The sequence below is a fragment of the Pelobates fuscus genome, chromosome 3 (assembly GCF_036172605.1).
Source record: "Pelobates fuscus isolate aPelFus1 chromosome 3, aPelFus1.pri, whole genome shotgun sequence".
Taxonomy (NCBI): Eukaryota; Metazoa; Chordata; class Amphibia; order Anura; family Pelobatidae; genus Pelobates; species Pelobates fuscus.
The window spans coordinates 393,703,563-393,716,881 of NC_086319.1; the positions used below are offsets into that span (position 1 = coordinate 393,703,563).

A 13,319-nucleotide genomic window follows, 5' to 3' on the forward strand; every position below is an offset into this window, starting at 1 on the left:
TAAGTTTAAAGGGTAATCCAGACGTGGACCCCTTGCTCACGGTGCCTAGAGAGATATCAGCTATGCCTCACTGATGATGCCTAACAAGGTTGAAACGATCGTCTGGGGTTGCTGTATCTCTCGTGCAGAGAGAACTTGCTGGCATTTCGGATCTGGACTGCCCGTATGGGTGGGACCAGTCTGATATGCTTCAGATATGTTCTCTCTGTAATGGCACAAGATGAGCTAAAACCAGCTTGAGTTCTGAGCGGGGACCCACCGAAGGGCAGGCTATTTCAGCTGCTGTCCGTTCTCAGAATACTCTTGCGACCCGTTTTTTCTCTCCATAAGTTTAAAGGGTAATCCAGACGTGGACCCCTTGCTCACGGTGCCTAGAGAGATATCAGCTATGCCTCACTGATGATGCCTAACAAGGTTGAAACGATCGTCTGGGGTTGCTGTATCTCTCGTGCAGAGAGAACTTGCTGGCATTTCGGATCTGGACTGCCCGTATGGGTGGGACCAGTCTGATATGCTTCAGATATGTTCTCTCTGTAATGGCACAAGATGAGCTAAAACCAGCTTGAGTTCTGAGCGGGGACCCACCGAAGGGCAGGCTATTTCAGCTGCTGTCCGTTCTCAGAATACTCTTGCGACCCGTTTTTTCTCTCCATAAGTTTAAAGGGTAATCCAGACGTGGACCCCTTGCTCACGGTGCCTAGAGAGATATCAGCTATGCCTCACTGATGATGCCTAACAAGGTTGAAACGATCGTCTGGGGTTGCTGTATCTCTCGTGCAGAGAGAACTTGCTGGCATTTCGGATCTGGACTGCCCGTATGGGTGGGACCAGTCTGATATGCTTCAGATATGTTCTCTCTGTAATGGCACAAGATGAGCTAAAACCAGCTTGAGTTCTGAGCGGGGACCCACCGAAGGGCAGGCTATTTCAGCTGCTGTCCGTTCTCAGAATACTCTTGCGACCCGTTTTTTCTCTTGCAATTAACATTAACTGAACTTATGTCAAGGTCACATTATCAACTTTATGGTCAGCAAATCTCATCTTACATAGTCTGCCAAACAAATTACATTTCCTATTTATGGTTTGTTCCCATTTTGAAAAACAACTGAGACTTTACATGGTCTCTGGGGTTGGGAAGATGTTGGGTAAATAGTCCAAGTGCCCACCTGGTCGAAGATCTGATCAATGTTTGGTCTTCTTTCAGGATGTTCACTCCAACACTGCTTCATTAGTTGGATACATTCAGGAGGGGCCTGGTCCAAGGAGACAGAAGGACGGCACAGTGGGGGAGGCCGGCGAACCTTGCGTATTATTTCTGTCAGGAAGAGATATATGTGAATTTGTGAAGAAGTGAAAATTTGGAGAAGGTCAATGGTAAATATGTTCCCCCTGAGCTTTCACTCTTTAGTAAATATGGCGCATAGAGTGAATTAATTGCATGAGATGATTAGGAGAAAATGGAAAAGAAGGAAGAAGAGGAAAGTGATACATTGGAAGAATGGCGGAACTGGTTAATAACAAAGGATGAGTGAAGTTGGGTAAAACCAACAAATACATATCTAGTGTTAAGACAATTAAAGGATGAGAATGTGTTTGTAAAAAGGAGAAAGAAAGTAGAAGACAAGGGATGAAGGATAGCTTACCATCAGCAGACAGCTCTAACATACAGTATGGAGAACCTCGTATAATAACTTCCTGGGTTACAATGGCAAAGCTGTAAACGTCTCCTCTATAGGTACCTCTCTGACTGAATAGAGGGTCTCGGAGGAGTTCCGGTGCTGTCCAAAACAGGTCTGTAATCAGATGGACCCAATCAATATGAGTCAGCTGTTTCTGTGATATCTGAAGACAGCATGTGATGAGGGAGCCTGGCACTGCCACTGTGTGTTACACCAGGGCTCTGTGTACTTCTGGTGTAGTAGTCAGTGACTTAATCAGGTTTAAGGTCTAAGGCCAACTCCCCATATACCCCTCTCACATATTCATATATACAACTACTCATTAATCTAGCAACATTATCAGTCACACATACATAAACACACACATACATAGATAAATGTATATGCAGACATCACTCGTCAGTAGAGGTTTTTTTAATTCTTTATTCTCAACATTGCAACTGATCGCTCTTTACAAAAATGGTAATTTAAATGTTTTTGTTAGGTTTCGGAGAGGATGTTTTGCCATAGATAAAATATTAATCTGCAGCTATCCACAGTTTCAGTAAAATAGAAATATGTAATGTCCCTAGGTAACATACAGCCTGCCTATACACATTGCCCACTGTATTCAAATGATGCACACTTTCCCACACATAATTCAGAGATTACAAAAAGCATTTACACATTGCACAGAACATTCACAATATCCACAGTTTCACAAACTACCATGGCATTCACAGATCAACCACAACATTCACATATTGTAGCCCCATGTAGCCAAAGCGCAGCTAGGCGGAAAAAGGCCTTGACAGGGGTTAGGAGGCGGGCATAGGAGGAAGGAAGGAAGGGATGGATGGAGTTATGGGTAAGTGGGCTTGGCTATTTAAATAGGCAGCCATTTTAGATCTTTCACTTTTAATTACTACCTTGCCGAGTTTGTGTGCACTCCTGTGTCCACAGATTTGGTTTGGTGGGCCTTGTTTTTTCTCTCCTCTGCAGGGTCGATGGATGACATGGAGAAGCTGTTGGAGGGGATCCGGTCGGCGGCTCGAGGACGTGGCGCGGACTGGTTGCGGGCCCAACTTGGACCGGCCCTGGCGGGAGCAGCGGATCCTGATGGCGGCGGAGGTCGTCCTGTGCGGGCCCGGAGGCCACCGCGGAGGCTGAGCCCGGGCGCGGGGTCCGGTGAAGATGGAGCAGGGAGCCGCAGGGCGGCGGGAGCAGGCCGCGACGGACCTGGTAGCCGCATGGTCGAGGCCCCGCCTCCCGGCGCGCTACCGGGACCTCGGAGGAGCACCTGCAGGTGGGCGGCGGCCCGGGAGGCGAACGGCGAGGCTCCCAGTTCGGGGAGGGCTGCGCCTGGAGCGGGGGCCGCGGACGACATCGGGCAGCCCCCTGGAATGAGAGATGGTGCAGGGGGCTCTGGCGGGGGCCCCCTTGGAGTTGATAGCAGCCTGAGTGCTAGGCTTCTGGGAGGGGGGTGAGGGGTAGTCAGGCCCCTACTGGATCGGGTGGGGAAGGGCAAAAGGGGGGGAGAACACGTGGTAGTGCAGGGGCCTCGGATGGGGGACGTGGGCCTGTGGCCAGGACAGGTGGGGGGCCTGGGGGGGGATGGATTGTCCTCGGGTGTGGGCAGGAAGGTTAGGTGCGCAGCGTGGTTGGGCCAGTGAGGGACAGTGGGGCTGTAGGGGGATCAGGGGCTAGTATGGAGGTACCTAGGAGGGGGGGCACGTCTAGTCAGGGGGACTGCCAGGGCGGTGGGTGGGGGTCATCCCGCGCAGGTGAGCCGTTTGCTAGGCGCAGTCCCAGAGGGGGGTCAGGGCCGGGGTCTAGTAGTAGCAGCCCGTCTCCTGTTAGGGCCCGGGGGTCCGGAAGGGTTAAGGGTGGGGCCCAGCGCTCTAGGTCCTCATCTCGTAGCTCATGGGACGATGGGGTCATGTCCCCCAGGCCTGGACGACGGGGGCGGGCCTCTGGCAGGCCCGGGAGGAGCCGCAGTCCCATACGCAGGGCCGCTCGGGCCTTTGGTAAACGGCAGGGAGAGGCTGCGCGGCGGGAGGCTTTGGTAGTCCCCAGGCGCTCCCAGGGTCGGGGAGGGGAGGCAGCGCGAGATCAGTATGCCCTGCCCAGGACTTCTTCTCCTCGTTACAGGTCGCGGAGCCGCTCCGCTCTGCGATGGCCATGCACCGGGTTGGCTCCCCGGTTGGAGGGTCGTTGACTGATGTCGCTCATCCTGGTCATGGAACAGTTGACAACGCAGCCCCGGGCGCTTCCGGAACAAGGGGCTTGGCCGGTGAGTCCTGCGCTTCGCTGCAATCCAGTGCACTTGTTCACACACTTCAAGCACTTCTCCACTCACTGGGAGCGGGGGGTGATACAAGGGGCAGTGTGGGTCAGGTATGGGCACAGGTGGCTGGGGAAGCGGGTGCTAGTGTGGTTCCTTCTGCGGAGCAGAGTTCGAGTGGGGACACTGAGGCGACGGTTCCTGGGGCGGACACGTCGAATGAGCGGGCGGAGTTGGTTGGGGGGTGGTTCCTGATGCAGCCAGGCAACACGCATATGTGTCGTTTGCGGGTCCGCTGGGGATCCACCTTAAGCAGGAGGTGAAGGATAAGATCTGTAAGGGCGAATTCTGCGAGATCTTTTCCCTCCTCCCTTTGGAAGATTTTATCGACCTCAAGGAGGACGATAAAAAAGACGAGAAGAAGGAGGAGGAAGAGAAAAAGAAGCAGTATCGTAAGATACCTAAATCTTTCGGTAACTGGCTGAGGGCGTTTTGCGTGTTGGCTAGTGTTTTGGGCGAGAAGTCGCCGGGCTTGTGCTCCTCCCTGTTCTGTTACTTGGACGGTATTTGGGAGGCGTACCGCACCTATGGCGGACTGGCATGGTGGCGGTACGACGAGCAGTTCAGGCAGCGTTTGGCGGCTAATCCAGGTATGAGGTGGGATCAAATGGACCTGCCTCTCTGGATGAAGCTGATGATGGCGCAGAAGGCGCAGCCCTTTCAGCCCACGGCCGGCGCAAAGGGGCAGTCCGCCTCGTCGGCCGCCTTGCAAAAGGGCTTCTGCTGGCTCTTTAACGAGGGCCAGTGCAAATGGGGAACCACCTGTCGCTTTAAGCATGAGTGTTCGGGCTGCGGAGGCGCCCATGGGCTCAACCGGTGCTTCAAAAAAAGGGAAGTCGGGGCATGCCGGAGTCCCTACTGCGGCTGGGGGGGAGGGGGCCTAACCCCGGTGAGGCTAGACGCGATGGAACCATGGCTAAGCCGCTACGGTAATAGGGCGGATGCCGCGGCACTCCGGGCAGGGTTTGGGCAGGGGTTCTTTATCCCTTTCCGGAACCGGGGGGGGGACTGGGGTTCTGCGCAACCTAAAATCGGTGGCTGAATTCCTGGGTGTGGTGTGGGAAAAACTGGGCAAGGAAGTCATGTTGGGGAGAATGGCGGGACCATTCCCGACTCCTCCGCTGGAGGGGCTGAGGGTTTCCCCACTCGGGGTGGTCCCCAAGAAGGAACAGGGGAAGTTCCGGCTTATTCACCACCTCTCCTACCCGAAAGGGGAGTCGGTGAATGATGGTATTGACAGGGACTTGTGCTCGGTCTCCTACGCATCATTCGACAGGGCGGTCGAGCTGGTCAGGAGGGCTGGGCACGGGGCACTGATGGCTAAGGTGGATATTGAAGCGGCGTTTCGGCTGCTTCCGGTCCACCCGGCGTGTCATCACCTGCTGGGGTGTTTCTTCGACGGGGAGTACTTTGTGGATCTGTGCCTCCCCATGGGTTGTTCTATCTCCTGCGCCTATTTTGGGAAATTTAGTACGTTTCTTGAATGGGTGGTTAGGGTCGAGGCGGGGAGTGGAGCAGTGGTGCACTATCTGGACGATTTTCTCTGTGTGGGGCCGGCGGACTCCCCCGCCTGCCTTCACTTACTGAGAATGATCGAGTGGGTGGCTGGCCATTTCGGGGTCCCGCTGGCGGCAGACAAAACGGAAGGGCCGGCTACGTGCCTTAGTTTTCTGGGGCTGGAAATAGACGCGGTACAAGGGGAGTGTCGGCTGCCGTTGGATAAGCTACAGAGGCTAAAAGGGGAGGTGACAGCGGTGGCACAGGCCCGCAAGGTTACACTGCGGCAGCTGCAGTCGTTGATTGGGATGCAGAATTTTGCGTGCAGGGTGATCCCAATGGGCAGGGTTTTCAGACGTAGTTTATCGCCTGCGACAGTGAGGGTGCGCTCATCGCGTCACTTCATTCGGGTGTCGTCGGCCATGAGGGCCGACCTGGCCATATGGGAAGCTTTCCTGCGGGAGTTCAATGGGATGGTGATTTTTAAGCAGGAGGGCGTGTCGGCTGCGGAGCTGGAGCTGTTCACCGACGCGTCTGGTAGCATAGGCTTCGGGGCCTACTTTGGGGGAAGTTGGTGTGCGGAACGCTGGCCGGGGGAGTGGCGAACGAGCCCCCTCATGCGTAACTTGGCTTTCTTGGAGCTGTTCCCGCTGGTCGTGGTGTTGGCCCTATGGGGGGATCGGCTGCGGGACCGGAAGGTGGTCTTTTTCACGGACAACATGGCCGTGGTGCACGCGGTGAATAATCTGTCGGCGGTGTCGAAACCCGTGGTCAGGTTGCTACGTTGTTTTGTTTTGTTGTGCATGTTGTTAAATGTCGTTTTTCATGCCCGCCATGTGCCTGGGTTCATGAATGATGTGGCTGACGCTCTGTCTCGTTTTCAGTGGTCCCGATTCCGGACGGTGGCGCCGGAAGCGCAGGAGGTGGGGCAGGCATGCCCGGACGAGATTTGGCGGCTCGGTGTGACCTGCTTGGGGGACTCATGAAGGCTTCGCTGGCACCGGCCACATGGGCCACATACAGTAAGGTCTGGGAATCTTGCGAAAGGTCATGGCATGGGTCGGACCGCACGCCTTCGGGGGAATCGCTCACGGATGCGTTCCTCTGGTACACCTGTCAATTTCTGGCAAAGGGGGCGTCCCCGGCGGTGGTTGACAGGTCCATGGCAGCGATGGCTTTCTGGTTTAAGCTACACGGGAAAGAGGATCTTACTAAGGCCTTTGTCATCAGGCAAGCACTGAAGGGGTACCGGCGGGGCCGCAGGCGGCCTGACACTCGGCGCCCCGTATCGGTGCGAGTGTTGGGGGACCTGGTCGGCTTGTTGCCTAATATTTGTTTCGACAGTTTCGAAACATCGTTGTTCCAGGTGGCGTTTCTGTTGGCCTTTTTTGGAGCTTTTGTTACGGACCGTTTCACTTACAAGAGGATAAAACCCAGTTTAAGCGATAATCCCCTTTTCCCAAAAAGGCACAGCTACTGTAAAAGCACCAAAACTCACGAACTGGATATAGGTGAATAAGGTAGCACTCCAGCTGGAACCTCACAAATAGCTGCTAGCAGATGAATAGGAAAAGCAGACATCAGCTTACACTCCTTAGCAATCAATCTCCAACAGCATACAGTGAATCCCCCCAAGAACGAGACAAGGCTCCGTGTTGAGGGTCAAGCAGTGGTCTGAGGTGCTGGGCACCCAGCCTGGTTTTTATTACATGAGTACAGGCCACACCCTGTATGTGGCATAACCAATCACATACATGGTTCAGCCCACACATCCCCTCCCCTCAGATAACATTAAACCCAATTATCCCGGTACACTTTTCCAGCCAAGTTCTGGATGTACCCCAAAAACAGGGGGTACACCTTTAAATCCAGCATCGCTGGATAGCCCTTATTCAGGGGGGAAACATATCCAAAATTCAAGTCATTCGGATGAACAGTTCGGCAGATATGGGTTTCCAAAGATTTGACCGACAGCATGGGTAAAGTATCCGAAAACAGTTCCATGCATTTTGGCCCTGCGGTCGGTCACAAACAAGGGAATGAAAACAGACGAATTGCCTGTGTTATAGAGCCTGGAGAGGGTTTGAATGAATTCCCTTGTTTGTGGGGTTCTTTCTACCGAACGGCGGGTCATTCGGTAGTTTCCATACGAATTTCTGGAAGTATGGAGGTCTCAGCGGTGTTTGCCTAGTCAAGTGTCCGATTTTAGTTCCAGACACTCGACGGCAAAACACCGCTGTTCGGTAGTTTAAGATGGCCGCCGCCACGTGTTTGTTTCCCGAATGGCGGCCACCCAGAGGACAAAGAATACATTACACGGATTGCCAATTATCTGTTTGCAACATTGTTGCAAACTGTAATTGGAGGCACACTTATTCCTGGGTGGTCTGGTTGTTCGGTAGTTTCACTCAATATAATGAATGGAGTGATTCTACCGAACAATCAGTGAATGCTGCATACATATCACCCAGGTTAAACTTAACACATGAATACATATACAATATTACAGGCAGTACACTAGAATATGCTTCACAGTCTTAAAGGGACAGTAGTCCAAAAAGTCCCAATCTGTTCATAGATGATTTTAAAGGGCCAGTAGCAGCCATATACATTATTACATGCCCAAATATAGTTTTTATAGAGCAATATGTCCAGGGGCCGTAGTCGCAGGGCAGGAGGCGGGCAACCAGGCTCCTCCAAAACAATGTGGCGAGATTGGTTTCGTCACAGCTTTTCGGTTAGGGGAGTTGGTGAGTGCCACGAGGGCTGTGGCCGGGGGGGGTTCAGGTGTCGGGGGTCCGAATGCGGGAAGGGAAGGTGGTTGTACACCTGGCGAAATCCAAGACGGACACGATGGGCAAGGGCAGGGACGTGACGCTGCCGGCCCTGCCGGGCTCCACTCTGTGCCCGGTGGCCGCGGTGGAGGGGGTACATGGCACGAAGGCCGGGGGTTGGGGGTTCGCTGCTGGTGAACGCGGACGGGTCTTCCCTCTCCCGGTTCCAATTTACCAAAGTTTTTCGGTTAGGCCTGGGGAAGCTGGGATTGAGGGCGGATAAGTTTGGTACACACTCGTTTCGCATTGGGGCGGCCACGGAGGCGGCACGGTTGGGTCTGGGGGATGACATAGTGAAGCGGATTGGGAGATGGGAGTCGGTAAGGTTCCGTTCGTATGTTCGCTTGGGTTTATTGGACTAGTACAGTGGGGGGGGGGGCCTGCGAGGGCCCCGGGATGGGTTGGATACAACTAGGGTTGTTACGATCTGTTTTCTTCTCTCCCCCAGGCCGTGTCGCATGGATCGTGGGCCATTCATTTGTCTTCTGGCCCGAAAGGAGGGCTGCAGCTCGAGCTCAGGGCCACCAGCTGGGCTTTCATAGGGACCAGTTGGCAGTGCAATGGTTTGGGTACTGGGGTTTTTGTTGGGGGGAGGTCTGCGGGATGGTGTTCCGGTTGGTGGCGGGTGGGCAAAGGCCGGACCTGCTGGTACTCCATGCGGGGGCAACGACTTAGGCCTCACGCCGCAGCGCCGGCTGGTGAAGTGGATGAAGCAGGACCTTAACAGTGTAAGGGACCTGCTTCCTGGGGTGATGTTGGTCTGGTCGGAAATTGTCCCGAGGAGGCGTTGGCGGCACCCTAGGGATGCGGAGGCTATTGACAGGTGTAGGAAGACAGTAAATAGCTTGATGGCAAGCTTCGTGCGGAAGCTAGGGGGTGTGGTGGTACGGCACAGCGAGTTGGAAGGTGGGTTGCCGGGGTACTACCGCTCGGATGGGGTCCATCTTTCGGAAGTTGGTTGGGATCTGTTGACCGTGAGCTGGCAGGATGGCATAACCAAGGCACTTTTTCTTCGGGGTGGCGGGGCTCAGACAGCTTATGGAGTCAAGGTCTGAGCTTGTGGCGGGATAGGGAGCTGAAGGAGAAGAAATAGGCTCCCTAGGATGAACGTCATGGAGACGTAAAACTGTGGTCATTAGTGGTTGGTAGGTTCCGAGTCCTGTCGGTGGCTCAGAATCTGGTGGGGCAGGGGTATCCGGGTATACCCCTGCCATGGTTAATTTATGTTTGGCACTTTAAGTTGGTATGTTGGAATATGTTGGTATGTATGTTTTATATATATATATATATATATATATATATATGTGTTATTTATATGGGGGTCATTGCCTTTTATATCAACAGAAGGATTCGGATGCGAGGGCGGAGTATGGGGGGCAATGACCCATGTTTATTGTTAAATTAATATTGTTATGGTTATTAATATGGAAATGAATAAATTGTTATTATTCTAGATTATTTTAAATAAAGCTGTGGACAATTTTTCCCATCTACCTGAGTGTCAGTGAGTTATTGGGTTAGGTATGTGGGAGGATTGTCCTGGAGTCCGACTGCCCATATGGCGACTATACACCGGTCATGCACATTTTAATAAGAAAAAAAAGGTATCACACAGTTCTGACCTCACTCGCAGATTAAACAGGACATTCACACACTGCTAACTGCAGCCACACAATTTAAACAACACTTACATGATGTCCATAGCTACAAGCACTAGAACAACAGATCCACTTACAAAGAGAAATACATATGCATCTATCCACATGTATACACAGGCATCTGAGTGGAATGTCCAGCCCTATCTGTGAGCTGTGTATACATGTCATGTAACAGTGTGTGTGAGACCCTGTGATTAAAAATAACTTACCCTCAGGTTGTGGGTCTACTGAATCCAGTCTTTGGGCATCATAAAGATCATTAATTCCATGGTCTGTAACTTTAAGGACAAATCTCCCATCAACAACACAATTTCGCGACTTGATACGCCCGTGAGCAATCTCGCGATGATGCAGGAACTTCAAACCCTGCCAGATAGATAGAAAATATCTATTCCAAATGTATTAGGAGGTTATCCCATGCAATGACTTCTCATAGACATATCTGTGATTCATTTTAACTAAGTGCAGTTCACTCCTGGGATCGTGTGATGATCAAGGTGACCATGCAGTTGTAGGTGTTAGTGGGGGGGAGATAAAGTGTGGATATAAACTTAAAGGAACACTATAGTCCCCTAAATTACTTTAGCTAAATAAAGCAGTTTTAGTGTATAGATCATTCCCCTGCAATTTCACTGCTCAATTCACTGTCATTTAGGAGTTAAATCACTTTTTCTGTTTATGCAGCCCTAGCCACACCTCCCCTGGCTATGATTGACAGAGCCTGCATGAAAAAAAACAAAAACTGGTTTCACTTTCAAACAGATGTAATTTACCTTAAATAATTGTATCTCAATCTCTAAATTGAACTTTAATCACATGCAGGAGGCTCTTGCAGGGTCTAGCAAGCTATTAACATAGCAGGGGATAAGAAAATCTTAATTAAACAGAACTTGTAATAAAGAAAGCCTAAATAGGGCTCTCTTTACAGGAAGTGTTTATGGAAGGCTGTGCAAGTCACATGCAGGGATGTGTGACTAGGGTTCATAAACAAAGGGATTTAACTCCTATATGGCAGAGGATTGAGCAGTGGGGCTGCAGGGGCATGTTCTACACACCAAAACTGCTTCATTAGGCTAAAGTTGTTCAGGTGACTATAGTGTCCCTTTAAGCACGCACCAGAAGTTCTTGAGAACAAGAATCCATATTTATAATTAAATATTGTAATGTAAAAGGCTTTGACTTAAAGGTTCCAAATGATACATAAAAGTTCCACAGGGAATATACTGAACCATGAAAGCTGTAGAGAACTGATCAGAAATGTAGCTGCAGCTTAGTACTTACAGAATATAACGTACAATTCTATCCCTTTGTGACAGAGTGACACTAAGAAACCACCTGACTTGCATCCAAAAGAAAAGACCTAGTTGTGAAAGTCACTATCATAATATATATATATATTTCTTAGTGATGTCTGCCTGTCTCACCTTGATGAGATCGAGCAAAAGGGAAGATTTGAACATCCAGTCCAATTTCATGTCCTGGTTCTGAATAAGGTCCTCCAGGCTTCCACGTGAGCAGTGCTCTGATACAACACCGATCACCCCCATATCATGAAACATTGCCAAGTAAAGGTTAACATTCTCATGTCGTAACTCACGGAGCTGGAAGAGCAAGGTTATACATGGTTACCAGGGGTGTTTTTAGGGTCCAAAAGAGAGAGAGAGAGAGAGAGAGAGAGAGAGAGAGAGAGAGAGAGAGAACGAGAACTTTGGCCTGGAACTTATTTCTCCCAGTTGTCTGTAAACTGCGGAGTGGAGCATTGGCCCACCCTGCTCTCCAAATGCTCCACCCCAGGGGCCCATAACTAAACTCTGGCTTGTGTTGCCTACAACACAAACTACACATACTCCCCCTGGGGTTAAATGGCCTCTCTGACTTCACTTTATCACAGTGTGTACAGGGACAGTAGTGTGGAGGATGTAACGTGTGTCAAACGTGGGCTGCAGTGTGTTTTTGCTGGTGATGCAGTGTGTGTAAGGAATGTATTGTTGTGTTCAGGGCCGCCATCAGGGGGTGACAACCATGATGGTTGTCACTGGCCCTGCGGTCCTGGGGGGCCCGGACTGCTCTGGCAGCCCCGGGCCCCACTTTCCCTCTCTGTACACATAGATAGTGAATATCGCGATCTATGTGTGCAGCCGCGGGCCCCCCGGCTCCCTGTTACCACACAGGGGGCCCAGCACACTGCCTCTTCTCTTCTAATAACTCTTGCGATACCCGCAGCCTTCTGAGCGTTGCGATTATGGGATATGGCCATTAGTTTGTGTGGAGGACCAGTGAGATGGAGCTTAATATATACTATATATTATCTCTAATCCCCCTCTGCATAAACTGCAGCCGCTATCCCACAATAGGGCACCCCTCCACACAAACTATCCTATATTTATATACAATAATATTATTTAATTAATTATATTAACATTAAAAAAACAAATATGGGTAAAAAACGCAGTGCAGTCCATGTCTAGAGCTTCTGGTTTATCCCTCAACTTAGAGCAGATCTCATGTAATAGCTCTTGTAATAGCCCAGGGCTTGATAGTTTCACAATGTCACGGGAGACATACACCAGCTCTGCACCCTGCACACAGAGGTTCTCGGAGCTTCCCGTTTATTTCTACAGTGTGGACAACAGTCCAGTGAAGGAGATCAGCACCGGTCCATACAGGCACCATTTAAGGTAATGCTGGCGTCACAGATAGGGAGAGGAAGATCCAAGGCTATGTCACATATTCCTATGAAATGTACGACTCTTGGTAAAGAACAGTAAGATTTACCGAACAGTAGCTACAGGGAATTATATCAGGAATTGTGGAGAATTGACAGAATCCAGTGAAAATAACCAAATTAGATCCCCCCCAATGCATTTGACTTAAAGGGACACTCCGGACCTCTAGAACACTTAATCTTGATTTAGTGCTTTATACTTGAATATTGTGTCCTGTTTTTTTATTTAACAAAAAGTGCAGATTTCAACAGAAATTGTCACTTTTATAAATTAACCTGGTTACAAACACCTGGTTGCAGGCCCGGACCATCTATAGAACGTGCTGGAGCCACAGCTCCAGGCGGCACTCTGACAGGGGCGGCATTTTGCTACCCCTGTCATAATCTAAAACAGGATTTCCCAACCCTTGGCGGTTTTGCAGCAGCACTGCATGGGCTGGGAACCTGTGTGAGGGTCCATCGGGTGGCCCATGCTCTTAGGACATATGGAATGAGGTGCCCAGTCGTGCGCTGTTGCGCTTTAACAGTGCGACCGAGTCCCTTCTATCCTGCACAGAGATCTGGGAGGAAGTGACAGCATATCACTTCCTCCCAGCTCACTCA

General features: G+C 51.0%; 1 protein-coding gene across 1 annotated transcript in view; it reads right to left on the reverse strand.

Annotated features, from left to right (window-relative positions):
- Nucleotides 1-13,319, reverse strand: part of GUCY2D (guanylate cyclase 2D, retinal) — a 48,487-nt gene that overhangs the window by 17,504 nt on the left and 17,664 nt on the right. The window contains exons 10-13 of the mRNA XM_063449697.1: nt 11,416-11,592; nt 10,201-10,357; nt 1,644-1,793; nt 1,167-1,315 (exon numbers count right to left, since the gene is read on the reverse strand). Coding sequence (XP_063305767.1) covers nt 1,167-1,315; nt 1,644-1,793; nt 10,201-10,357; nt 11,416-11,592 — 633 coding nt within the window. The remainder of the gene's footprint in view (nt 1-1,166; nt 1,316-1,643; nt 1,794-10,200; nt 10,358-11,415; nt 11,593-13,319) is intronic.